This window comes from Cebidichthys violaceus, unplaced genomic scaffold, assembly GCF_023349555.1.
Source record: "Cebidichthys violaceus isolate CVI_PGR_0920_01 unplaced genomic scaffold, fCebVio1.0.p SCAF_14, whole genome shotgun sequence".
Taxonomy (NCBI): Eukaryota; Metazoa; Chordata; class Actinopteri; order Perciformes; family Stichaeidae; genus Cebidichthys; species Cebidichthys violaceus.
This window is the reverse complement of record NW_027176307.1, coordinates 4,272,198-4,297,530: the sequence shown is the minus strand read 5'-3', so window position 1 is coordinate 4,297,530 and position 25,333 is coordinate 4,272,198. Positions and strand designations below refer to the sequence as shown.

The window sequence follows — 25,333 nt, the reverse complement described above, 5'->3', positions numbered from 1 at the left end:
TTCCACTACGGTCAGTGAGAAAAATACTGTACTGTTGTAGTATCTCGTTTTACTGTGAGGGTAATCGGAAACAAATAGTGGTTCTACATGAATCCAAGTGACTTGGACCTGATAAAGTGTTGCCTTCTAATTTAGGGTTAAACTCTGTTTTTGAGTCTGCAGCAGTGCTTACACCACAGCAGGAGCGTTAACTTTTGAGCACAACTTAATCAAGTGTCTGGCTTTGATCTTCGCTGCGAACAACCGAGCAGGCGCTTCCTTCAGTGTTCCCTGCTCGGAGGGGCAAAGCAGCATGCCCTCCAACACAGTCTAACGGAATGCTAATCTTCTCCCTTTGTTTCTCATGGAAAGCTACTTATCTCCAGCTAAGCACAGGTACCTCGGATGAATGGGCCGGTTGTCTGTATGTGTGGAGTATAGCGGCAGCCAGACAGAGTCATTCCAAGTATGCGTGGGGCGGAGGGAGGATGCAGCACACTATGACATCAGGTTACTTAACCCGCTTCAACTAACTTTTTGGGCCCTTTTTTGTCGCTGTGTCCGAGGTTTCTCCTTCCTGCGATGCCCCCTTGGGACGCGTTGCTTGTTTCAAATTAACTTGTTTTTGGAAGGGGGTTTGTGAAAGCCTCAAGTCCTTTCTTTTTCTTTGTTTGAGGCGGGAGATTAGCATGTCTGCCGGCAAAAAAAAAAAATCCAGCTGCTGAGCGTCTCTTTCTTTCTTTGCGATTTGGAGCACTGCAACGGTGCTCGGAGGACACAGAAAAAAAAAATTCACCTGCTGATCCTGTGATCAGACTAAAAAACAATGTTTGAATAGGACAAATTCTAAAGAAAAAACCCACAAGAAGTCTTAAGTGTGGTATTAGAATACTCTGTAGCTTTGCGTCGTCTAAACTGCGTTCAATCAAAAATGTCAGCCAGCACTGCGGCAAGCTCACTAAATAGCGCACGTCTTCCTTCCAGGTGCACTTGATTTCTGCAAAATCTTTGCAGCTGCAAAAGTCCACACATAACCCACAAGACGAGATCAATTGAGCTGTCCTTTGGCTTTTTCAAGTCGGAGAAATACACTCGGCTAGGAGTCGTTTTTTTTTCTTCTATCCCAGGTCTGCCTGCCTGTGTTGCCTGAAATTACTCACAAGATGTACTGCCTCTTACATTGTAGGGGAAAACACCACAGGCCTCAGTCCATAAAAAAGAGATGCAGCCATAGTTCAGCATGCATAAAATGCCAGTAAACAAAGCCTGATGAATGTCCACACCCAGGCCTACCATTTATTGGGAGGCAAAGAACATAAGTCACATCTAATCAGACCAACACACACACACACACACACACACAGGCCCCGGGCTGCATTAATGCATAAGGAATAAGCTCTGCGTTGAGCTATTGACATCCCTCTCTATAGTCGCAACGCACGGTCACAGTCTCTAATTGTATGCCCTGGAAGTAAAAAAAAAAAAAAAAAGGGAAAAAACATGAAGCAGGAGTTTTGTTTTTTTTAAACAGCATTTTCATGGTTGTCTGAACATTCAGCGGGACACGGGGTATTTTGAAATAGCTGACAGAGAACGCTTATGACAGCATTAACAATAGATCGCAGCGTAATAGTGAGTTTTATGGAGAGAACGCCTGTTTTTACACATGTTGCAAGCATTTCTTTTGTGCCGCCAAAAAAAAGAAAAGAAAACACCATTGAAGTACTTGTCATTTAAAAAGACTTCGACGTCTCATCTGGCTGTTTGGACCATAGACTGTATATAAGATGTGGAAGTGGTCACCATGACATCACCCATTGTTTTGAAGCCTCGAGTTGGACGTTTTTGGCTGTCGCCATCTTGGATTACGGCGGTCGCCATCTTGGCTTTTTGTAAGCAGTGAATTCGGACTGCAGGCGAGTGACTAACAGATGCCTTATATGACTGGTAGCGGGTATTGACCTTTCAATCAAATTGGAGGTTGCCGCCTGGTTTACACAACATTTAACATTTGAGTGTGGGCAGGTCGCCCTGCTAAGGAGCAAAAACATGCGCTCCCTTCCCACCATTAACTAGATTCGTCCCGACACCAGTGTCAGAAATAACTCCGATGCGGCCCGAAAATGCTGGATTTTCAGATATGGGAACATTTCAGAGAATACACAGACTTGTATGAGGTATGCGAAAAGGGCCAGCTCAGCAATGGATGTCTGAATCACACAGACAAAAGGAAAAGACACCGGGTGGAAACATGCTTCTATAAACCACAGGCGACAGGCTCCCGATCGTACCGGGTGTGCGTTTGAGTTGATATGTATAAAGACGTTTCCCTATCCTAGCGGCTATGAACGCTTTTTTTTTTTTTTAAATAAGAAAATAAACTGTTTCCTTTATCACGCTTGACCCGCTCCACCTGGCATTCATCAGCGGCGGGGGAACTGCATGTCGGCCCTGTCGGCCGCTCTCCTCCCTCCGCCTCTTTTATCACTCTAATGGGGCGCTATCTCCAGGCCGCCCTCCCCGGGTCTCCGTGGCACTGCTCGACTCCCCCTTTCCGTGGCGCATTCTTTCCACATCCATCCCTGACACACAGGCGGATTTAACACATAATCAGGCCGGACGGGAGGGCAGCCGGAGTAGACGGGGGGGTGGGGGGGGGGGCTGACAGGACTCATCATGCTAGAACCGTAGAGATGGAAGGGCCCACACTAGTCATTCGCACTCCGGCTCTGGCAGTCTGTTAAAAATCAAAAGGGAATCTCCCACATTTCCCACACTGCAGCGCCGTCCCGCAGAAATATTGAGACAGATGGGGGGGGGGGGGAAACTCAATATCCCAGCTGCCCTGTTCGGACCAGATAGAGTTCTTCACGCTCAGTCGTAGTAAGGGTTGCGACCTTAATTGGATTTGTGGGTCGTAAGCGAGCGAGGAAGCTCAGTTTTTGGATGCCCACACTAATGCAACACTTTTTTTGATACTTTTGCTTAACCCGAGGGGTCCCCCTTCTTCTGAAGACGTCTGCATACAGCCCCAAAAATATATATACGACCACATGGATCACACGCAACCCTGTGAACGCGTCCAGTGTAGCACAAAGCGAAGGGGGAGCGCTTGGTAAGAATCGGCAGTGCAAATGTGACGCGCCATTCTGGATCTGGTTTGGTCAGATTCAATACTTTAGAGGTTCCGACTCCATCATAGTGTTGTTCTCCGCATTTGACTTCACTAACCAGCCCCGGCAAATACATAGAAAGCTGGAAAAGCTACTCAGAAAACAAATGGGGCAAATTTTGGGATCCGTCAGCCAAGGCACTAGATTATCTGAAAAAGAAACCACCACCTCCCAGACAGGGGGAATAATTATTTTCTATTTTGGCCAGGGAGGGATATGTCAGGCTGTCGCATAAGCAGTAAGTCATTGCCCCACCCTCCCCTCCCCTCCTCCCTCTCTGTCCCTCACCACAGAGTGTCATGACACTGCCAAAGCGTGTGAGAAACTGAATGCAATTCAAGAATGTTAAGAAGCTCAGCTCGGAGAGACCGAGATCTTAGAAAAACAGAATTTTTTTTGTCTTCTTTTTTGTGTGTGTGCGTGTGTGTGTTTTTTTGTCTGCAAAAGATAAGGAGACTTTGTTTTATTCTCTGGGCCAGTGAGACTGTGTGTGTGTGTGTGTGTGTGTGTGTGTGTGTGTGTGTGTGTGTGCGCGCGCGCCGTGATTGAGACACCAAAGTCACAGGAGCGTTTGATTATGTCTGTCCCGCTACTCCCTAAGACCTCTTCCTATTCCCCGCCTCGTCTTCCTCCCTCCGTATAAAATTGCTGACTGCAGCTTGTACCCCCCCACACCCCCCACCCCACACCCTCCCCCACACCTCACTGAATCAAAGTGCTTGACCACTGGAAGGGAAATTACAGATGCTGGGCTCCGTAGCCTGCCGAGGAGCTGCCTAGAATGTAAGACTTCTTTTTTCCCTCTCTACAAAAACCTCAACCCAGCTTCTCTGAGGACTGACTAATTTCTCAGTGTCGTAAATAAGCCGACTGTTCTGTCTGCCGCTGAGCTTTTTTTTTGTTTAAAGGGCCAGTGTCAACGAGCGCAAACCATTAGTCTGCCTTTATCTATGCCAGAAGAGGACCAGACTTGCGTAAATGGGCCCCCTTTCTTTTTCCCCCCCAAGGAGTCACTCTTGTACACTTCATTCTTACAAATGTAATTACACGTTGGACTGTCGAGCCTTCCCGTCAAAGTCAGTGGAAGTAGTTTTTTTGTGCGGCGTTTCAACATGTTTGCGCGTCAGCGTTTGCCAGTAAGGTGTCAGTCATTTAGGTCAGGTTTAAAAAAAAAAAAAAAAGCTGCTGCATGAGCAGACTCGGTGCGATCGCTTGGTGGATATTCCCCACTCAGAACAAGAGTGTCGCTGAGGGGACGGTCGACAAAAAGAACCTCTCACTCGCTATCATCGTCCCATCTCGGACTGAGGGTGTTCTCTTCAGCGTCTGGTGCCAGGAACGGGAGAGAGTAGCCGGCAGCGAGTCAGTGTGAGCTGCTGGGACTGGAATGCCGGGCCGGGGACGGCTGTGTTTGTACTTGTCACTCAATGCCCTGCCAGTGGTGGGGAGAGATGCAGAAGCACTTAGTTGCTCCCTCCCCCCCCCCCTGTCATACAGGCAGATTTTTTTTGAGGCCTCATTTGCCGCCTTGCTGCTTCTGTAAACATTTCCGGGTGCCAAAACCCAGTCGGATGCGCTGATAAAAACATGGGATTTTGCTGTGAAACATTAAGAGAAAAGCATAGACAATGAACCGTGTTTTCTGAGAGTGAAAGGGCAAGTCCGGTTTATTAGAACAGGGCTCTTATTTATGTAGTTTTGGGCCATCGTTTCTGTCAGTTACGCGGTGCTTATCTCAAAGTAATTACTTGGATTGGTGAACATGGCAACAGTGGAGTCTTACGGGGCAAGAAAACAATCATAGAGGTTGTAAACAAGCCTAAAGTTACATTAGCTCGGGTGCCGATAACAGTTTTGGTCACATTAAATCGTTTTCTGTTCGTTTCTGTCAATGTGCTGCCGAGAGCTAACCATGTATAAAGCTACTGCCACTTCCCGCATTAACTTTTACAGAAATTCATTTTGACGAAGGTGGTATTTGGCCTCTACTGTTAAACTGTTGAAAATGGTATTTATATTCAGCAAACATTTGTGTCTACCTGCCCAGGGACTGCACATTTAGCTACTGGGATTCTAGCTAAATGTGGTAAAAAGCATCTCTTGGTGTGAGAGTTTCTGTACATTACATTACAGTCATGTAGCAGACGCTTTTATCCAAAGCGACTTACAATTCAGTATCTATCTACACACCGTAGACGCAGCTACGGGAGCAATTTTTGGGGTTAAGTGTCTTGCTCAAGGACACATTGACATGAGACTAGTGGAGCAGGAGCCGGGGATCGAACCTCTGACTCTCTGATTGAAAGACAGGCCCTGCTCTCCACTTAGCCACTGTACCTGGTCCATGACCTTGATTAAAACCAAAAAAGGTAAATTTAGGTCCAGTAAAGTTAACTTTAGACGCCCCCTCCCCTCCCCCGGCCTTCTGCTCGTCTTAATCCCAGTTTTTGGGATGCTCTTGTCCGCTCTTGAGTGATGGTGGTCGTGTTGGGAGATAGCACAGCGGCCACCCAGCAGATGAGCTCTCAGAAACCCAACGGCAAACAGACACACCGGCTTATCAGAATGTTTAAACAGCCCCAGCATGCCGTTCTTTAACCTGCGGGAAATAGCCCTCCAGTGTCATCATCAACATCCACGGGGGGTGGGGGGTGGCGAGGGGGGGTGTTTACACTGCGCATCAGATACGCGGCTTCCCTCGCCGCCCGTCAAGATGCTCATCAGACGTGAAACATGCGGCAAAAAGCGGCTCAATGTGACGAGTAAGCACTTTGTGTGCGTGTTTCGCCCGGTCAGCATTCGAGACCCGCTTGCCTGCTTGCCTCCTTGCAGCTCTCTTTTCAATTACTGGCTCAGGAAAAGGTAAAGAAAGATTAGAGATAAAATCATGTCTTGAAAGGAAAAAAAAGAAAAGAAAAAGGTCTTGTTCCACGAGGCCGTGGCAGTGCGATAAATGGAGAATGACAGGGCTTTCATGTAGCTGAAACGGGGATACCCTGAGCCCCGGCCTCCTCTTCACGCCGCTCTGGAAGTGGTACGACAAGAAAAATTCAGATCCCTTTATCCCTCTTATTCCGGAACCTGTCACAGGAGGCGTTAGTCGATATATTTCCCTCGGGGGGGAAAAAAAAAGGAATTAAGGAAATAGCAGAACCCAGATCTGTAATGGGGGGACGGGAGGGAGAGACCCGGGTATGACAACCTTTACTCATTTCCCCCTGTGGCTCATGAAAAATGCATTTTGGGTATAATTTGATAGTTTGTATGCAGAGCTATTCACAGAAGTATAGATTTATTGCAGATTGTTGAAGAAATCATGTGGCCTGGATTGCAGCCTTTTTTTTTTTTTTTTTTTTCTCTCGCCAGGCTGAGCTCCGTTTTGCACACACAGCCGGTCACTGAGGATTAGTTTGACTCCGATGCTAAAATAGCCAGACCCAGAATAGACGTTTTACTCCTCACAAATGCATGTGAGTTGCTACGAGTCAGTATTTTCTTGCCGTTTCAATTCCATCTTTGTCGTTGCTTGCTGTCATGGAAATCATTTGTAACTCAAGAGAAACTGTGGGTAGGTGAACAATTTGGGTGTAAGTGTGTAATTGTGACCAGCCTGAAAAGTCTCCTGAAAGATACGTTTCCCAGGCGTTGAAATTGTATCGCCAATTATGCTTTGAGGGAAACATGTTTTGTCCCGGATTACCTTTGATTGACATATCCATCCAGATTTGTGATACGTCAAAAAGAAACAAACACAGGACTTTCACTCAGGAGGCCGCTGTTTGTGTACCAAAAGGTCAATGTTGACTCGTTTTAATTTACGTCTGTAACTTAACAAACAGGCTTATTATAAGCAGATCCATGATGTTTTACAAAACCTAACCAAGTAGTTTTGTTGTGTTTTTTGTTGTTGTTACAACATGTGTTTAAAACTGCAACCATAATCTGGAAGATAACGTAATTGCGGTTTATCTGTATGGGAATGCCATTTTGTAGAAGACAAGGGGTTTGCAGCAAAATGACTATCTCACCACAGCGATGAGTCCTCCTTGATTAGTCACGTCAGTCTGTCAGGTTTGTTTACCGTCTCGGTCGAAGGTAAAAAATGTTGAAATGATCCACCCCGCTCGTGCTCGATGTGTTAACGCTCATCTCTCTGCTCCTCAGAAGAATGTTTCGTCTCAGAGATAGGACTTGTCATAAACAAGTCGGACCTCTCCACTGACCTGAGGATTCATCAGCCTCGTTATTCACCTCGAGAATGCCTCAACGGGAAATTAAGCAATGCCCTTTTTTTGGTTTGTTTTTTCTCCATGTTTTTCAGTCTGCTTGATGAAGGCCCGGGGGGGGGGGGGCAGGTTGAGACAAAAATACTGGCTGCTTCAAGATGTGAACAAAGTGGTTTGTTCTGTCATGCCCTCTTCTCTTCATCATGGGTGTTCAGGTGTGAAGTGATGACTCTTTCAGGCTGTGTTTGCACAGGACTGAATTAAATATCACCTGGAGACGTTCAGCTGTGAATATACAGCCGTGTCTTAGCCGGGGTTTACTGAATAAAAACTGTGACAATTCCAGATATCTATTGATTTTTGGTTAAGGGTGGGAGTAAATTATTTTATATTCTAACATACCATGTTACTGCATTAACCCATTACTTACCGCTTAGTTAGCACATATCTTGGTCATAATCCTACTTCAAAAAAACCTGATCCCTATATTAAAGTTTGAGCCAAATTTAAGGGATTTCAATTCAATTTATTTTGTACAGTCCTAAATCACAAATCAGCCTGAGAAGGCTTTACAATCTGTACAACATACGACATCCTCTGTCCCAGGACCCTCACATCGGACTAGGAAAAACGGCAGAAAAGAATGTGCCTGATTTTTGCAGTTACCTAGGATGCTGAGATCAGTTTTAAAGTTCTTAAAAAGTACATTTTCAGCTGTCCTTGCCACCTAAAGACCCTGGTTTGTGTAAACTGACGTGAACATTTCTCACAAATCTTATGAGGTTGCAAGATGATTAATAATAAGTAAAAAAAGTCACACAAATGAGTTTGTTCTCTAAACCGTTGCTTCTTTTGGTCTTATGAATTATGTTAAAGGGGTCTCAAAACAAAACAAAACAAAAAAGATGGGAAAAACTGACCTATTCAGTAATTTATTTTTTAAAGCTTGAATATGACAAATTGTAAAATTGAGCACCTGTTTCTTATTTTTGCTAATTGCATTATGCTGGGATTTTGGAGGAACTGATGAATTACATGAGACATAATACTGTCTGTGCAAAGCAGGAATGTTTTTTTTCTCCTTCCCTTGACCTCATCCTTTTTCCCCCTTCTACAGCGTGCGGCCGTGGTTTCTACAAGTCTTCCTCCCAGGACCTTCAGTGCTCTCGCTGTCCGGCGCACAGCTTCAACGACCGCGAGGGCTCCTGGCGCTGCGACTGCGAGGACGGCTACTACCGGGCGCTCTCCGACCCTCCTTCTGTGGCCTGCACTAGTGAGTCCGCCATGCCGTTGCTATGCAAACACGGCGCTTGATGGGATGTGAATTTAAACAGCCGCACATGCGAGGGGGAAAAAAAACTAAACAAACACACACACACACACACACACACACACACACACACACACACACACACACACACACACACACACACACCAGAGCCCGCGGCAGACCTGTTCCGTCAGTCCGCATTGGCCTCATGAAAGCCCCAGATGTGTTCCGTGGCGGTTCCTCTGCCTCCCAGTGTGTTATTATAATTATGTTTGCAGGCTTTGCGTGTCTGTTTTCTGTCTTAGCTGGTTGCTAATGATGAGAGGAGCAATTTGCCATTTCCCGTCTGAAAGATTGCAATTACAGTCGGCAGCAGCAGCCCAGGCAGTGCCCTGCGTCTTCATTTGTCCTGGCCAGTGTTACGCGTATGTGACAGCCATTGATGGCTTATTTACACAGGCTGTGGAGGGGGGGGGGGGGGGGGGGGGGGGGGGGGGGGGGGGGGTGCTGATTTGCTCCAAATCCATTCTCAAACAAATTTATTTCAAGGTGCTCCTGGATGGGTCGCGCCCCCCCCCGTTGCCTTCAGCTACTGAGCAACAGGGAGTGTCACACCCTAGCACGGCAATGTTAGCACTCTGCTTTATCTCTGGAGGTAAACAGCACCCCCTAAACATAATCTCTGCACCTTATCTGTGTGTTGGCTTCATTCTACTGATAATGTATTGCAGGACTCCTGGATAGGCCCACAGGCTTCTGGCTGCTAAATACGCGCCCTTCTTTTTTTGACATATGTATTGAGAAGCAACGTTTGGTTAAACTAACATTTTAAGACTACGGTAATTTATTTTGCAGCATTTTTGTGTGGATGAGAAACAACAAAAACAGATATGCGTACGCAGGGTAAATCAGCATGCCTTGTTCTCATCCCGAGCAGTGCCGCTTTTTTTTCCACCAGAACACCCAAAGTAGGCCAAGTCAAAATCTCTAACGTGTGTGTGTGTGTGTGTGTGTGTGTGACAGAGAGAGACTGCTGGTGAGATATTATGCAAACAGTGGAACGTCACAAGAGACACGTTGTCTTGTCTATGCATTGAATCGGAGATTAAAGAGAGGATTACACAAATTGGAGTTTGGATTTGATACTCTAAATATCACGTATGAAAGGATTCCATGTCATTCATGGGCGTCTGTAAAGCGCCTTGTTGCTGCCAAACTCTTTCCATTCATTTTCAACTCACTGTCAGCGCACAGGTGTGTTCTTCGGTCATGAATTATTTGGCACGTGTCACAGAAGTTTGCACTTTTTCCTCAGATTTGTTTGAATTCTGCTATTAGTTGGAAAAGTAATGTTTCTGCTGGGTGTGGGTTCATTAAAGTGAAAGTGTATTATTGAGAAAAACAAATTAAAACAACGGGCAAGATAGAGGGGTTGCAAGGAAAAATAGATCATTACTTGGAGAAGAAAGTTTTCTCTCTCGTTGTTAATGAGCTATGGTTTCTCACATTATCTGTCATTGAACTATCAAGCTTCTATTTTGCATTTTAGCTGGCTGTTTTCATCTCCATGCTTGGAAAATTTGGAAGAAATGTGCTCAGTATTCAGGTCTGTTTTAAACTGCCGCCCTCAGCACATGAGCAAGTGGACTGTCCAGAGAGTCAGCCGTTTCCTTTTTTTGCATTTAGCTACTGTGGGCTGGATTTACCACAAAAGTAGCAAAAATAGAGTGCCATCCCACACTACACTTGTTGTCGTCATGTTTTGAGCATATAACAGATATTCTTTAAATGCATGCTATTCAGACTGAAATCGCATTTTGGCATCGTCATGCCATAGAGAAACTACAGTTTTGAGGACTTGAGTAGCGCAAATAATAAAAAGAATGTTACTTAAAAAGTGTGCCACGAATCAATTCATTCCCCATAATTTCTTAAATCAATGTTCACGCTATTCAGTCCGCGTAAATATAGAAATAAATACAAATTTCAAAAAGAGATATTAGTATTTATATATTTTTACTTCTGTGCCCTAAACAAGGTTAAAGCCATTTTAACAACAAATACTGGGACTTGACTTGGTTTTAAGTCTTTACTTGGGAGTTGACTCGGGACATGGGACTTGCCTGTCTTGACTCGGGTCTTCTCACTTGGGACTTGACTCGGGACTTGCCTCTCTTATGTTGAGACTTGATTTGGGACTTGCAAAACAATGGCTCGGTCCCACCTCTCTTTTCTTAGCATGTCACAGACTAACATTTCAATGGTTTTATCTCAAATGTAAACAAAGAAAGAACCGCTGTGTAGCTCAGCAGGAGAGATGTTTGTTGTCTGCTTGTGGTGAGATTCCTTCTGCTCTGAGTCAGACCTCCTAATGATGGTGTCTTTGAAGCAGCTGAAGTGGCATTATCCCGTAACCGTCACTTATGGCTGCCGCATCCTGCTGTTGAGAAATAGTTATGAAGAGGCAACGGAGCTAGTGTTGTCTCATGGTTTCAGACAAGTAAAAAAATGTCTGATGGGAGAATTTGTCGAAATTGAAAACGAGTCTGGTGAATGAAATCCGTGACCTCAATTTGAACACAAAGTTCTTACAAAAAGGGTCCAGATTTGTCTGTTGAACTCCATGCCCATCGCCGTCTGACACAAACAAGGACATAACTCAGGGTAAGCTAATTCGAGGCCGGCCAATGACCACAAACCAGCAGTCTGTCTGTGTAGCGGGGAGGCAACCATACAGATCCCGTTCTAAAAAGACAGGTCCATTACTCACTTCTCCAACCATCCTCATCAGACGTTAACGCTTCACTCCAACATCTCCCGCTGAACAAGGGCAGGACTCACATGCAGTAGAAAGTTCCCACTTCTTTGCAGTGTCCTCTGGCTGTTCCCCTCTGGGTAATCACCTTGGCCAAGTAGCGTAGTAATTACTGAAGTTGCCTAATGCACACTTTCCATTATTCATTTTCATTAACTCTGGGTCTACACTTGATGACCCCATACTATTATATGTAAATATGTATTTTTAACTTGTATGAATAGCTTCGCTCTCCTCATTCGCCCTCACATTTTCTTTTTTTGCACGCCTTTCTGTACGTGCATTTCCTCATTCATCGCTGGATTAAGTCACTGTGACCAATAGTCACTGTGATTTCTTTTTTTTTTTCAAGCTTTATCCGGACCAGGAGTGAATTGTAATTGAAAATGAATTTGTACTGCCTGAACAAATAGCATGATTGACAGATTTTTTTTTTTCTTTTTTTTTTTTTTTAAATAGGAGTTTGTAAAGCCTCCGTATCGTAGGCCTTAGCAAAACAGTGAGATGGATCTCTGGCACACAGAGATTAAGAAAGTGTCTACCCGGATTTGAGAGGGAATGAGACTAAGATGTAATGTGGGCACATGGAAAGCCGAATCGGCGCTGAATAAAGATGAGGGAAGAAGTTCCAAAAACATATAGCTCCAGATACATTGTTTCCCATGCGGTTCGTTTGTAGAGAGAGGGGGCGGAAGGATTAAAATGTGTTGTTTTTTTTTTGGAACGTTTGTCTACGCCTTTCATATGCAAAGTTGGGAGATGAGGAGAAACGTACGTGGGGTAGGGTGAAGCGGCCATGGGGAGGCGTTTTCTCCACGGGCTACACGCAGGCAGGAGTTGTTGACAGGTTGGGGAGTGGGCATCAATCACGCAGCAGCTGTGAGCGGCGCTGGTGCAAGCTTGAGGCTGAGAAGGGCAGTTGTGAGAAGTCGTCTCCTCCCGCCCCCTCCCCACCCCACACCCCCCCTCTCCTACTGCAGCGTCCCTTAAAAATGTGCCACCTCGACAAGTTGACGTCCTTTAGAGGGTCCGTCCTGCCCAGAGTTGCTAGGGGACTGTGGGAGAGCTGCTGAATGTAGGGGGCTAGTGTTGCTAGCAGATGTCAGAAGGCCCAGATTCACATAAAAGAGAACTCGAGTTTAATACACAACGCCTCGTTTTTGTTGTGTTTCGGGCATCATGCTATACTTCCATGGCTGCGCCGTTGGGAGTGACGCAGACACTTTTGGGTGCATTCACTTTCACTTCGGATTGTGGGAACTTGTTGTAGCAATGTCGCTATGCTCCCACATTTCAGCACACACATCGGTCAGGGCTGGATGAGCTGTGGGCTCCGTCCCCTTTTCTTTGGTTATATTGTGATTGAAAGCACTTTAATTTAAGAATATGTTCTATAAAAGCATTTTATCAACAAACTATTTTAAGGTACTCACTATGCCCAGTATGAGATTAATCCTTCCACCCATTATCTATATGCATTTCATTACATAATTTTCTTTAGTGAGTACAAAGTTGACTTAATATAAATAAAAGCTAAAGCTGCAAAAAAAAATTTAGACCCAGGGTGTAATAAACCAAAGTGATCCTTTAAGATCAGTGCTGGGGAAAGCATATCACCAAAATGACCAAATCTGAATGCCTCACTATCATTAACTTAGACCTAATGACATGTAAAATCAATGGAAATTTCTTCATGATATTATTCCTCCTCATCATATCTGCGAGAGGCCATGCAAATATAGTTTTGCAGCCACTTCACTCACAAGATTCTCAGATGTCCTTATATTGGGTGGCATTTTGTGACATCCTGCTCTTAGTTTGACCAAACTCAAACGTGTATTGTTGAAACACAGTCTTCGTGATGCTTTCCTTTTACTTTTTTTTATTCCAGTCCATGTGCCATCATGCTGAAATTAGGCTGAAATGGAATTTTAGCTTGCGCGAGCAGCAAACCATTACTGAATTCGGCGTGGCACTGAAGTGGTGTTCAAATTTTTTTATTACGACGACATCCGGAGGCCCTTCGGCGAAAACAAATAGTCTTCGGGCTTCTTCTCCTCCCCTGCGTGGCTTTCCCTCACGCGGGTCCTGCTGCAAGCCTCATCATTAGAGGCTGGGTCACAGGGGGGGGGGGTTTGCAACACACATTTGTAGAGCCGGGATTACCTCATGGGCGATTTGAATGCTGCTCACCCCTGCCGCCCCTGTACCCACCGCTCCCCAATTAGAGCAGAGCTGGCTAATAGGCTGTGGAGGGTTAAGGCAACCCCCGAGCACCTCTCAAGGCAGATAAGCGCCGGATTCTTCTCTCCTAAGCTTGGATTTACTCAGGTCTCACAACTCTGCGCAGAGTGGAGATGGGGCTTTGAAACGTGACCTAAAAAAAAACAATCCAATACCATACTATATTTTCTATATGGTAGATTATTAGATGTAGGGGATACTTCGGTGCAGCCGAGGTCTGTTTTCTCACCAACTTCACGCACTGGAGTACTTCATTTACTCCACAAAATCACAGGTTCTGCTTTAAAAAACCTGCGCCACGTTAGCATGCAAAGTGCAGGAGAACTAGACCGTGCATGCACGTATTCCATATTTATTCCGACAAAGCGACAAAAACACACAGCGGCAGCGTTCGTGAGGGGAAGCCAGCTAGTGATTGAGACATTTCAGGCTGTGGGGGCTCCGGCAGTCTAATCCGTGAAATGAAACTTGACTGGGAGGAGGGGTGAGAGAGGAGAGAACACGAAAAGATAAGAAAGAGTGGGGGCAGTGAGAGACAGAGAGGAGAAGAAAAAAAATGAGTGAAAAGAAGAGGAAGAGCGACGAGCCCTTGAGCTGTAAGGATGAGCAGACAGACAGACAGACAGTGGAGGGGCTCAGGCTGCAGCGGTAATCCATGCTGTAGGTGAAGTGGGGGCAGAGTTTCATATTGCAAAAATGTCCAGACAGAGCATATTCTGAGACACAATTTTGATGCCAAGGCCGAGGAAGAAGAAAGAGAAGACAGGGGTTCAGAATGCTTCTGAAAAGTGGGTAGTATGACTGTGTCATCTCACCACGTCACCATGTTTTTTCTTTGTTTTTCCCCCAGGTTTTTAGTGGATGTTTGTGGGGTTTTTTTGTCCAGTGGGAACTTTATACTTTCAGTCTCTTTGTCATTTATCATGTGCGCCATGAATGATTTTGCGGTGAGAGCTTGAGAGAGTAGTTCAAACCCTGCCAAGTCTTTACTCTCCTCTACACATATTGGGATTGTCTTTTACGAAAAGTTACAAAAGTTGTAGGACCCAGCCTCGATGCTTGCACCCCAAAAAGGGAGACCTTACACTTTGCATAGAAATGCGTTTTGTATCTGGATTTTATCCAGATATGATTTAAACTTTTTACATTTACACCTGGTAGGCTAATAATATGCGTCTCCAGTGTCCACATTGAGCTCTGATCGTTCTTTTGAGCTCAAACAGCCGATTGGTTCAAGTGAGTGAACCCGACCGGGTGTGAGAGCCAATCCGCATTGCCCGCACCAACTACCCGCACCTGACCTGCAAACCGCCAAATTTATATAGTAGCACAAATTACCTTGCTGTTTTGTCACTTTTTGACCCAGCCGCCCGCCGGAACCCTAGATTATCTCCTTGGCCCGATCCCGTCGCATCGGGATTCGCATCCCATTCGCTACCGCCCACGGAGGCCTAGCTGTTGTAGGCCATGTGGATCACAATGAAAGGTGTATTTACATCTGCACTTTCTTGTGATCAAGTGCTCTCCGATTGCAACGCGATCACTTAAAACACATTTCTATGCGAGGTGTCAAGTGGGAAAAGAGGATGTGAGGTGATCTGACAAGCATTTCGTTTTTTCTTTAGGAGGAAGAAAGTCTGCTAGGTAGTGTGCATCTGAAAAAAACGAAACAAGAGGTCACACAGATCCAGGGTCAGTCCAATCTCATTTCCTTTTGCCTCTGGTTGCCGAGATATCGCCGCTTTGATCTGTGGCACCTGAGACCCAAACGAGAGTGGCATGGGCGAAATGAGGTGCTATCACCGCTCACCGGGGGTAAATATTCAGACTGGGAAGATGCGTGGGCGTCCCGAGTGTGGATGTGTCGAGGCGCACCTTCCCCATTTTGTTCTGCGAGGAAGATTGAGAGCGCGGTTCGATTTGTCAGTGCCGAGGCTGAAGTGGAGAGGCGCTATCAGCAGTCACTCCTCTCCGCTTCACCTGCCACAGGTGGCTCTTTCATCTTCCCAGTCCGCAGTCTGTTATCTCGCCTGATAATCATGAATATGGATGTCTCCCGTTGAGCCCTCGGTTCTAAAGGGTGGAACAGGGAAAAACAACCTAAGTGCTGTATTAATGAGCCTGGATATTGTGGTAGCAGTTTTGGGCTCGGTGCATATGCATGACGCACTTTCTTAAGTTAATGTGACAAATTGAGCGAGTGGAGCGGTCCCTCCCCGAGATTTCGCTCAAAGAGTGTTTCCTGAGAAAATCAGAGCGGTTTTTAAACCTCCCACAGAACAGACTGAAGATGTTCTTTGCGCATTCATAAACAAAGAATACAGGTCATATAATCTTTACTGCGTTGAGGGTGGGGGGTTAATTCATATCAACATCTGGGGCCATAAAAGCCAACAGCCTGGAATTTGAAAGATGAAAGCAGCAATTTGTTATTCATTGTTTTACGAGATGAGCTAATCTCTCCTCCGTTACGTGAACATTTACAGGCAAGCGTTTTGTGGTCCCGTGCACTTTTGATGCCGCGGAGCTATTCGTTATTGTGTTTCAAGTAAAACTCTGTACGGCAGTTACAGGGCGGTGATAATCCAGGTTTAAATCATGTTCATAAATCCTGTGGGCGAGTCGGTCTTTGAGTTCTTTTTTTGGAGGACGTTAACTTTAAGTGTCCTGCTGTCTGTATGATATAGCTCTCACAAGCAACCCTGTAAAGCCATCATCTCCTGCTGGGTTAGCTGTATATTTTTGGAGAACTGGAAGACTTAAGGAGTGACGGTGCTTCCCCTCCCGTGTAACCCCGTTTCAATCATTTTCATAGCAGCTGCAGATTTGATGCTGTTAGGAATCAGCATGTAAACAGAACACTTAGTCCGTCTGGATGAATCAGCGGCTACGTTTGCATGCACAAGTACACTGTAAAAAAATTAAATAAATAAATGGTCAGGTTGTTTCAAAATGTAATCATGAAGGTGCCCCCTTCAGCTCTATGGAGCTCCTAAGCATCGTTCAGCTATTTTTTTTATACAACATGTACATATTTGGAACCCATTGGCTATCTGCGTAGCACCAAACAGCAGACAGACCTGCATTAATCAGGTGGCACAGAACATACCTGCAAGTCAAAGCTACTTTATTGTCATATCTGCGCCGTGTCCACTGAATGTGTACTTTTTGCACCCCAAAGTGGTCCAAAGAACAGATTGCAAGTAGCTTTGAAATTCTGTGTCAACGGAAACAGTGCTTACTGATTTGATTATTTGATTATCGACAATGTAACTGGATTTAATGAATGTAAGATAGAAACATAAGGAATTGAGGTCAGCTAATAACTGTCAAGTTACATTTACTAAAGAGTTGCTAGTAAGTTCCTGATAAAGCAGCTTCAAGTAGGATTACTTACATGTCACGTTGCCTAATTATTGCAGCTTTTGTTGTGCTAGCAGCCAAATAAAGTCAGGATCAGTGATCATGCATGATTACGACAGCATGTGGCTGGTACTGTGTGTGTGTGTGTGTGTGTGTGTGAGTCATAATGATAGAATGCGGTTCTGGAGACACCGACTGTTGCAGGAATGACCACAGAAGAGGTTTTGAGTACTTTGCCAAGTGTTTATATGTCTGTCTGTGGACAGATTTTGTCAACAATGAGAGCGTCACAACTAGATCTGTCCTCGTTTTCTCCCCCCACTTTACGCCCTTGACACAATTTTGGTGTCGTGGCTGGTTCCCATTCCCATCACATGAAATAAAAGGATAAAAAGCTAAATAAGGCTGTCTGGAGAGTTTCAAGCCAAATACAAGACATGTTGGGATGCAAATAAGCTAACAATTGTTTTTAACACCTTCATTTTTTGAGTTAAGCAAGTGATCGGTTGGACATTTAGCCAGCTCATTTTTATCATATTTAGTTACAGACAAGAAACTCATGATTAGAAGCTCTGAAATGTTTCTGAACTTGAATACCTCGACAATAGAGTGATAGGGAGAAACAGACGTGTGAGTGCGTTGCATGAACCCTCCAATGAAATAATTATCCCTTTGAAACTCTGGGCTCCACTCTTTTATTTCACCAGCCCTCCAACACTGACCTTGTGCCTGCCAGAGCTGACTTCTTTTCAGTGTGGGCTACCTGTACTAGTCTTATTATAATTGAGTGTCAGTGTTTGGCTCTAGGTCTGGAGCTGGCATGCCCTGTAGAGTGTGTGTGTGTGTGTGTGTTTTTTTCCTCTTCTTTCTCAGAGCACAGTGAAAGCACGGATTCAGTCATTGCACACTCTTGGCTGTCACTTTCCTTGGCACTCAGTTGTTTCATTCTGGCTTCCTCTGTGTCCACCTTTGACAGGACCTCCCTCCGCGCCACAGAACCTGGTCTACAACATCAACCAGACCACCGTCAGCCTGGAGTGGAGCCCGCCGGCTGACACGGGCGGCCGCAACGACGTCACCTACAGGGTCATATGCCGGCGTTGCAGCTGGGAACCTGAGGAGTGTGTGCCATGTGGGCCCAATGTGGGATACTCTCCGGCGCAGTCGGGATTAGTGGACACTTACCTGAGCATCGTGGATCTGCTCGCCCACGCCAACTACACTTTTGAGGTGGAGGCCGTCAACGGCGTGTCGGACCTGAGCCGCACGCAGAGGCTGTTCGCGGCGGTCAGCATCGCTACCGGTCAAGCAGGTAAGGGCTCTTACGTCAAACTAAATAGCACGTTGTAACTTGTCTGTTTGATCCGTACACAAACAGAAATGTAAGAGCTCATCAACAGTGTCTGGGAACCAGAATTGGTACAGCACTTAACCCGCCCCTAAAGTGCATATATTTCTTTTGGAGAATGGATCAAACGTACAATGTACAATGTGTTAATTTTTAGAAGTGCTAGGTGCTAAGCTAGGCTAACCTTGTCATTTCCTTTCACACAGCAACCCTGTCTCCTACAAAATTACGTTCCCATGCAACTCAACTGCATACTCAATTATGTTTAGAGGGAAACATACTTTCTCCTAGTTGACAGTCGCAGTTTAAAACACTTGGTAAACACTGAAACAAATTTGGGATACGTCAAAAAGAAACATTAATGTGAAAATGTGTTTCCCTTAAAATGTAACTGAGTGAATAACCACATATCCCAAAATGTTTCTACAGAAGCTAGAGTTGGAAATGTTTGGCTCACACCAGTTCACCCTCTGCTCCAGCTGAGCGAGCATTAGGTGATTGACAATTTAATTTTGGAAACATCTCATATGCAAACTACGATAATGATTCCCCATTAGCATTAATGACCACAGTCTGATATTATCCAGTAATATATCCACTATGCATATTAACCAGATTAATTTAATGTGTGTATCAGCACTACAGTAGCCAACATTATTATCTTAGCAACGATGCAGTCTCCCAGTGGTACCCAAAGAGCTGTATTTGCTATGCAGTCTCATGGGAATGCAACATAATTAAAATGCTGTATTTTATGGTGACAAACTCTAAAGCCCTTCTTTTTTTATTCATTATTTCTATGGATCCACCCAACAAGATTCCTCTTTCATGCTCGAGCATCCATGAAACACAGTTGGCCCAAAAGAGTGCTCAGACTATGGTGATTAAAATAGAGAGAACTGAAGCTCTAGCTGGATGTGCAAACTCTGTCCATTCACATTCACATCATCGTTTCAATGTTAATTTAAGCTGCTCACCTGTCATACATCTGCAGAAGCTGTGGTTTGCAACCAAAAACAGTTTACTACACATGATATATCTCAGTTGACCAGATGTTCGCATTCCGGGAGAGATAGAGAAAGAAAGAGGCATTTAAATGAATGGATGTGTGTTGGATGCGGTGTCGGATGATGCATTTCGCCACGCTCGATTCGTGACATAGACACGCGCTGGAATGTGCCGAGGGTTTGCCTGGCCAAGGGCACGAGGATGGCAGGGAAGAGGGCAACCTGCAGGAAAAAATAGACAGAAAAAAAGAAAAACAATTAACACACGCTCTTTGAGAGTCACTCATGATTATACGTGGCACGTTGACAACAGACAATTACTCAGCTAACCCAGCGGAATATTTAGCCATTAGCCATTGTGAAGGCGAGTGGCGGGCTTGGCCAAGATGGTGTCATGTTTATTATTTTGAGTAAGTGGCACCATTTAAAGAGCTTTAACACTGTAATCAGTGTAATTGGTCAGCATGGATGAGGCAGCTGATGATTTTGTTGGCTAATTCCATTGATATCCAATGTGATCATTTCCTTTTAAAGAAAACGTGCCTTGGTTTTTTTCCCCAAAGTATTTTTTTGGTATTTGAGTAAATAAGTCTCTATTTAGAAACACTATTTAGGCCATGATACTAAAACACCTCTTTGAAACTCAGAATAATCATATCTCTTCTGGGTTAGTAGCTCAAGTCGGCCCACTCCATCTGTTCAATTGACAGAGTGATACCTTTAAAGCAGTGGCTCTCAACCATTTGTGTGTCAAGGGCCCCTAAATTGAGGCACAAAAGGTCACGGACCCCCATTTGATTTTGCTTCAGGGACCTCCAGCTGAAAATATATTCAGTTGTTAGATATGATTAAGACCAGAACTACAACTACAGATGGAGGAAGTGAAACCTATGATCAGAATAGTCACTCTTATGAGTTTTAATCACATTGGGCTCACCTCTATAGTGAATTTATTGGTGCAGTAAACTATTCCCCATTCCCCCTTTCTCCATTAAGGACCCCTGGGGGTCTAAAATTACAAAAGATGTCAGTTGCTGAGTTCTGAGAAAGGTGGGGGAGCTCAGCAAAACTACGGCTGAAGCGCAAATCAATAGTCGGCAATTGGTTGATATTGACGGCCGTGTGATGTGTCTCTCTCGGTTTCCAGTCCTGGGCGGACATTAGCTCCACACTGCCTGGCTCATTGTCCTGCTCGCCGGACCCTCACCGGGTCCAGCGCTCTCTGGGCTGTTAGGGAACGCTCGAGCGCTTTGTAATTGGAACGCCGGAGCTTCCTAAAACAATCGCCCCCTTCCTGAGCGAGCGTGCAGGACCACTCGATAAGAGAATGACTGCATTATTAAAGCTTTTATGGCTCATCATTCAGAATTGATTAACCTTTCGTGTGGCGAGGCGCCACGGCCCCATAGCACCGACAAAACCTTAAAAATTCCCATCTCCGCCTCCTGCATGGTAATCACGTGCATGGGCCCAGTAGCTCAGGACTGGAGGGGATGAACACGCAGTGTGTGAATGCAGATGGCGATCCATCTGATGAGGAATTCACACCTCCCCTAATTACACCAAAGGCGAAGCGAGGCTGGAGCTGCAACACGAGGTGCTGAGTGCTTATTGTTCCCAGAAACCTAATTACCTCTCAGCTCCGTCTTAAATGAGTTGAAGTGGAGGCTGCGAGTTCATAAGCTTGATTTCTCCAACTCCGTCCTTGCGGCGGTTCAATAGTGATTTTTTTTTTTTTTTTTTTGCCGTCATGTTGAGGATTTTTGCCGTCGTCTCCGCCGCTGCACGCTGGAAGTTGAGAGACGCGTTTCAATCAGTACTTCACTGTGAGTCGACGGCGCCGCAGAGCCGCCCCCTCGGAGGCCCCCCGTGCCTTAGCTTTCCTCAAGCGCACTCGTAAACAGGGCCTTTTGTTCCTCCGGCACACTTGCGAGCAGGCACTGCTCATAGAGCGAGCGTTAATATTTATTCAAGCGGATGTTCACATCTCTGAGCCAGGAAAATCGCTGTGGAGAAGGGCACAGCAATAGGATTTTAAATTGGTTATGGGAAAGGCTACAGGACCCGTGTGTGTGTGTGTGTGCGTGTGCGTGCGTGTGTGCGTGTGTGTGTGTACACACGACCAATGAAATGGGGTTTAGGTGCGATCAGCAAGAGGTATAAACAATATAATGGGTGAAAGGAAGAGCCTGTGGAAATTGATTTTAATGTTGACTGCTTGTGTTAGCCAGCAGCCCAAAGCCTGTTCAACTCAGATAGCAACTTGTACAACAGTTGAGCTGTGCTCTGATGTATCCACTGGCTCCACGGGTGAGTCAGAGCAGAAAACAGTAGGTGTGACACAGCGAATGGATTATTTAGGCTATGGCGAATTTCGACCACAAGTGCCTCAGAGTGCCTGGGTTGTCATTCCAAAACACTTGATGAGATAAAGACATCATTTCCAAATTCTGACCCGTCTTGGTGCGAAGCCCCTGGCAATGCTTGCACAATGTTTTGCACCTACCACACAACAGGGTGTGATCTCTCACTGTTGGATTTTAAAAATGTGTTTTCCACTGAAGCCTTTAAAGAGCGCCTTAAAGGAGAACAATGCCCATTTTCAAAAATCCATCCATGTTATTCCTCTGGTATAAGACAGTCCAAGAATATTAGTAGCTCTTTCCCACCTCTGAAAAAAACAACAACAACTGTATCCTATTGCTGCTTGCAACTAAATAATTTCCCCTCGCGGGATCAATAAAGTTACTATCTATCCATCCATCCATCCATCCATCCATCCATCCATCCATCCATCCATCCATCCATCCATCTATAACTAGAGTGATAAAACTCAAGTGTGTGACATCATGAAGTGTAAAGTGTGGATTTGCTCCACAGACGACTGTGGGTCGGAATAGCCAGAAAAAATATGCTGGCTTGCATACTGCAAAATGCGACCTGGATGCAGTAGGACATCCTGCTATTTTTTGGCATACTGAATTTGACAAGCTATGTATTTGGACACTAAACCCAATACTGGCATACTAAATAGTATGGCAATATTGGTATTGGAACGCAAAGTTCCCTGTAAGCATGGTCTACTGGAACCCAAAGTATGAACCTGAAAATTAGCGTGATTTGTCCCCTTTAAAATCCGGCTTTGGTGTGTCACTAGATAAATAGATAAACACTAGTAAACAGTGAAAAAGTTACGGTGGTTACCTCTTTTATACATCTGTTAATTAATCAGTGTCTCTTTTTAAATTCTCAAACCAGAGGTGGTGACTGTTGGAACAGTAGAAAAAGACTTGCAAAGAGGGTTTTAATGAGTTGTATTTTATTAGTTTGTGTTTTTCTTTCTGGTGGCTATTAGGAGAGCATATTAATAGTTTGCACTTTAATAAGTAATTCCAACTGTCCTAATCCTGGTTGATTTAATTTATTATACATTCACTCCAACTTGCGTCACACACCATCGCGCCCGAAAAGTGGCTAAAATTAGCGCTTCCACTCGGGTCTCATATTTCCATCACTCTGAATTGGAGCTGGAGCCGATAAATACCTGTGACTATTGCAGAGCCATTTGTCCCCACGAATGAATGCCGAGTGTAACCTTTTCCCACTGAATACAAAAGCCAATGTTAGTGTGTGTTAAGTGTTTTTATTTTTTTTGTCAAGTCAGAACGGGGCTATAGAGGAATCTCAAAATCAGCAAACACTGTTATCTTTTCTGTTTCTTTCGAGCCGTCTGTCGCTACCATTTGTTTTGCAACACTGCGAATGCAAGATGATGTTACACTGCAGTCCTCCCTCAAGTTCAAACCTAATTAAACATTCAAAGAGAACAACAGGCTATTCCCTTTAGTACAATCTCTCAATGCAAAGGGGTGGGGGGGGATGGGGGGGTAATTGAGGCACGCAAGAATGTGAGCTAAGCATTTTTACTTTGATCGGAAAATCCTCTGTGCCCTTGCATTGCATGAGAAACAAACATTCCCGTCTGGTTTTGGTGCTGCTTCAGTCGTTGTCTGCGTCGCCGTCCTCCCGCAGTTGAGTGTCTGGAGTTCAGAAAAGAAGATGGCGATAAGAGTTTCTTGCATGATTTGATAAATACTTACCACTACAAGAGAGGAGCAATGATCATTTAAATAATAAATGTTGGGTGGGTGCAAACTGACTCCCCAGTGGTAATCTATATGGCCACGTTATTGACACTTAATCATCACTAAATGGATATTGTTCAGTGCATTTGTGAAAGTAACACTTGGGGAACAATAAGGCCATTGATTTATCCCTTTTTGTGTTCTTATCTGCCATGGTGGCCTTAAACAGAAGGATTGATTGATTCTGAGCGGTCCCTTCTGACCAGTGCCAGCCAGTGTAATTTTCTAGTTAAGCGGATCCTCCTTTGTAGCATTTGTCCCCGGTTTTACGTTACCTGGGAGCCCATTCCCCCCCCCCAACCCATGCTCCACATGCTCACAGTAATTTGATGAGAGCTGGGCAAAGCGGCAGGATTCAACAGCTGCAATAAAACTGTGGTGGTCTCAGAGCAGCAGCTCGGAGCACTTAACCTGTAGCTTTTCTGTAAATGCCTCCTGATTTGTCTGTCACCCAATCCGTCAGCAATGAATAATTTTCATGGAAGGTGCACTTTAATTACTTTCCCATTTAAATGGCATTATCGTGGCCTATCTAGGTAATTAATCTCACCAAGTATCCTGTTTCAGCCTTTTATTGCTGGCAGACGAGCTCCCTAAATCCCCCCCCCCCCCCCACACCCCAGAACCTGCCATGCTTGATCGGGCCCTCCCTCATAGAAGCTGGCGTTGCCTCTTTCCCCTTCACTTGGTCCCTATCGCATTCATTGGACAGTCCTTTCTCTCTGTGCAGGCAGCCTGTCAGAGCAACGGGCTGTTTCGCTGCCTTGGAGAGGACACATCCGTGCAGTGCTGTAGTTAAGAATAGGCCTCGCCAACTAGTACCGGTTTAGAGGGCTGATGGCTGCAGATATCTTGTGTTGTTATTCAGCATGGGTTTTTCTTCTTGCCAACAAATTGTGTGACAAGATTCAAACCAACAAAGAGTGTGTCTCAATGACTAACAAGTATTGTGGGTGTATCACAGCTTGATATATCTTATTCCTCTGTGCCTCAGAGCTCCATTGTTGTCTACAAATTATTGAAAACATAAATTGCACTGGGTGAAATGTGGTACATACACATACAGTGTAGTTTATTTTGACTCAATCCCACATACACCAAGTGTGGATTAATCAGACACTGGAAATGATTAATGCACTCTTTGAAATACAAGGTACTAACTAGAACCAGATAAGGTTCCCCAGCTTGTCCCCATAGGAGAACCTTTTGGTTATTGGTAGAACATTAAATAAAAGGTTCTACTTGGATCATGAAAAGGTACCACCCAGAACCCTTTATGGAGGTTTTATCCAGATTCTTTCCATTGTCTGAGGGTGTTAGCAATATCCTTTTTTATTATCCAAGGGTTTCATCTAAACCCACCCAAGGGGTCCCACCAAGAACCCTTTCATATTCCAAGGGTTTCTTCTAGAACCAACCCACAAGGTTCTACCAAGAACCCTTTCATATTCCAAGGGTTTCATTTAAACCCACCCAGGGGGTCCCACCATGAACCCTTTCATATTTCAAGGGTTTCATCTCAAACCTTTTACACAAAGATACAAGGGAACCTCACAATTATCTTTTCGGCATCCCCGAAGTCATGAGGTCTGAGTGTCTGTTTGACCAAAATTATGACGACAATTTCTCTACATGTGAGGACATTTACGATGTAGAATAAACAGAATCACACATACATCTGCTGCTTTTGCCTCAGTTACTCTTTTTTTGGGATTTTTTTTTAATCAAATTTAAAACAATCAAAAAAAAATCTGCTGTAGAAA

At 44.8% G+C, this 25,333-nt stretch overlaps 1 protein-coding gene across 5 annotated transcripts in view; it reads left to right on the top strand.

The window, feature by feature from the left end:
- epha7 (eph receptor A7) overlaps positions 1–25,333 on the top strand; it is an 85,323-nt gene that overhangs the window by 12,404 nt on the left and 47,586 nt on the right. For all 5 annotated transcript variants that reach the window (XM_068708554.1, XM_068708553.1, XM_068708552.1 and 2 more), the window contains exons 4-5: positions 8,496–8,651; positions 18,047–18,382. In XM_068708554.1, the coding sequence (XP_068564655.1) occupies positions 8,496–8,651; positions 18,047–18,382 (492 nt within the window). The remainder of the gene's footprint in view (positions 1–8,495; positions 8,652–18,046; positions 18,383–25,333) is intronic.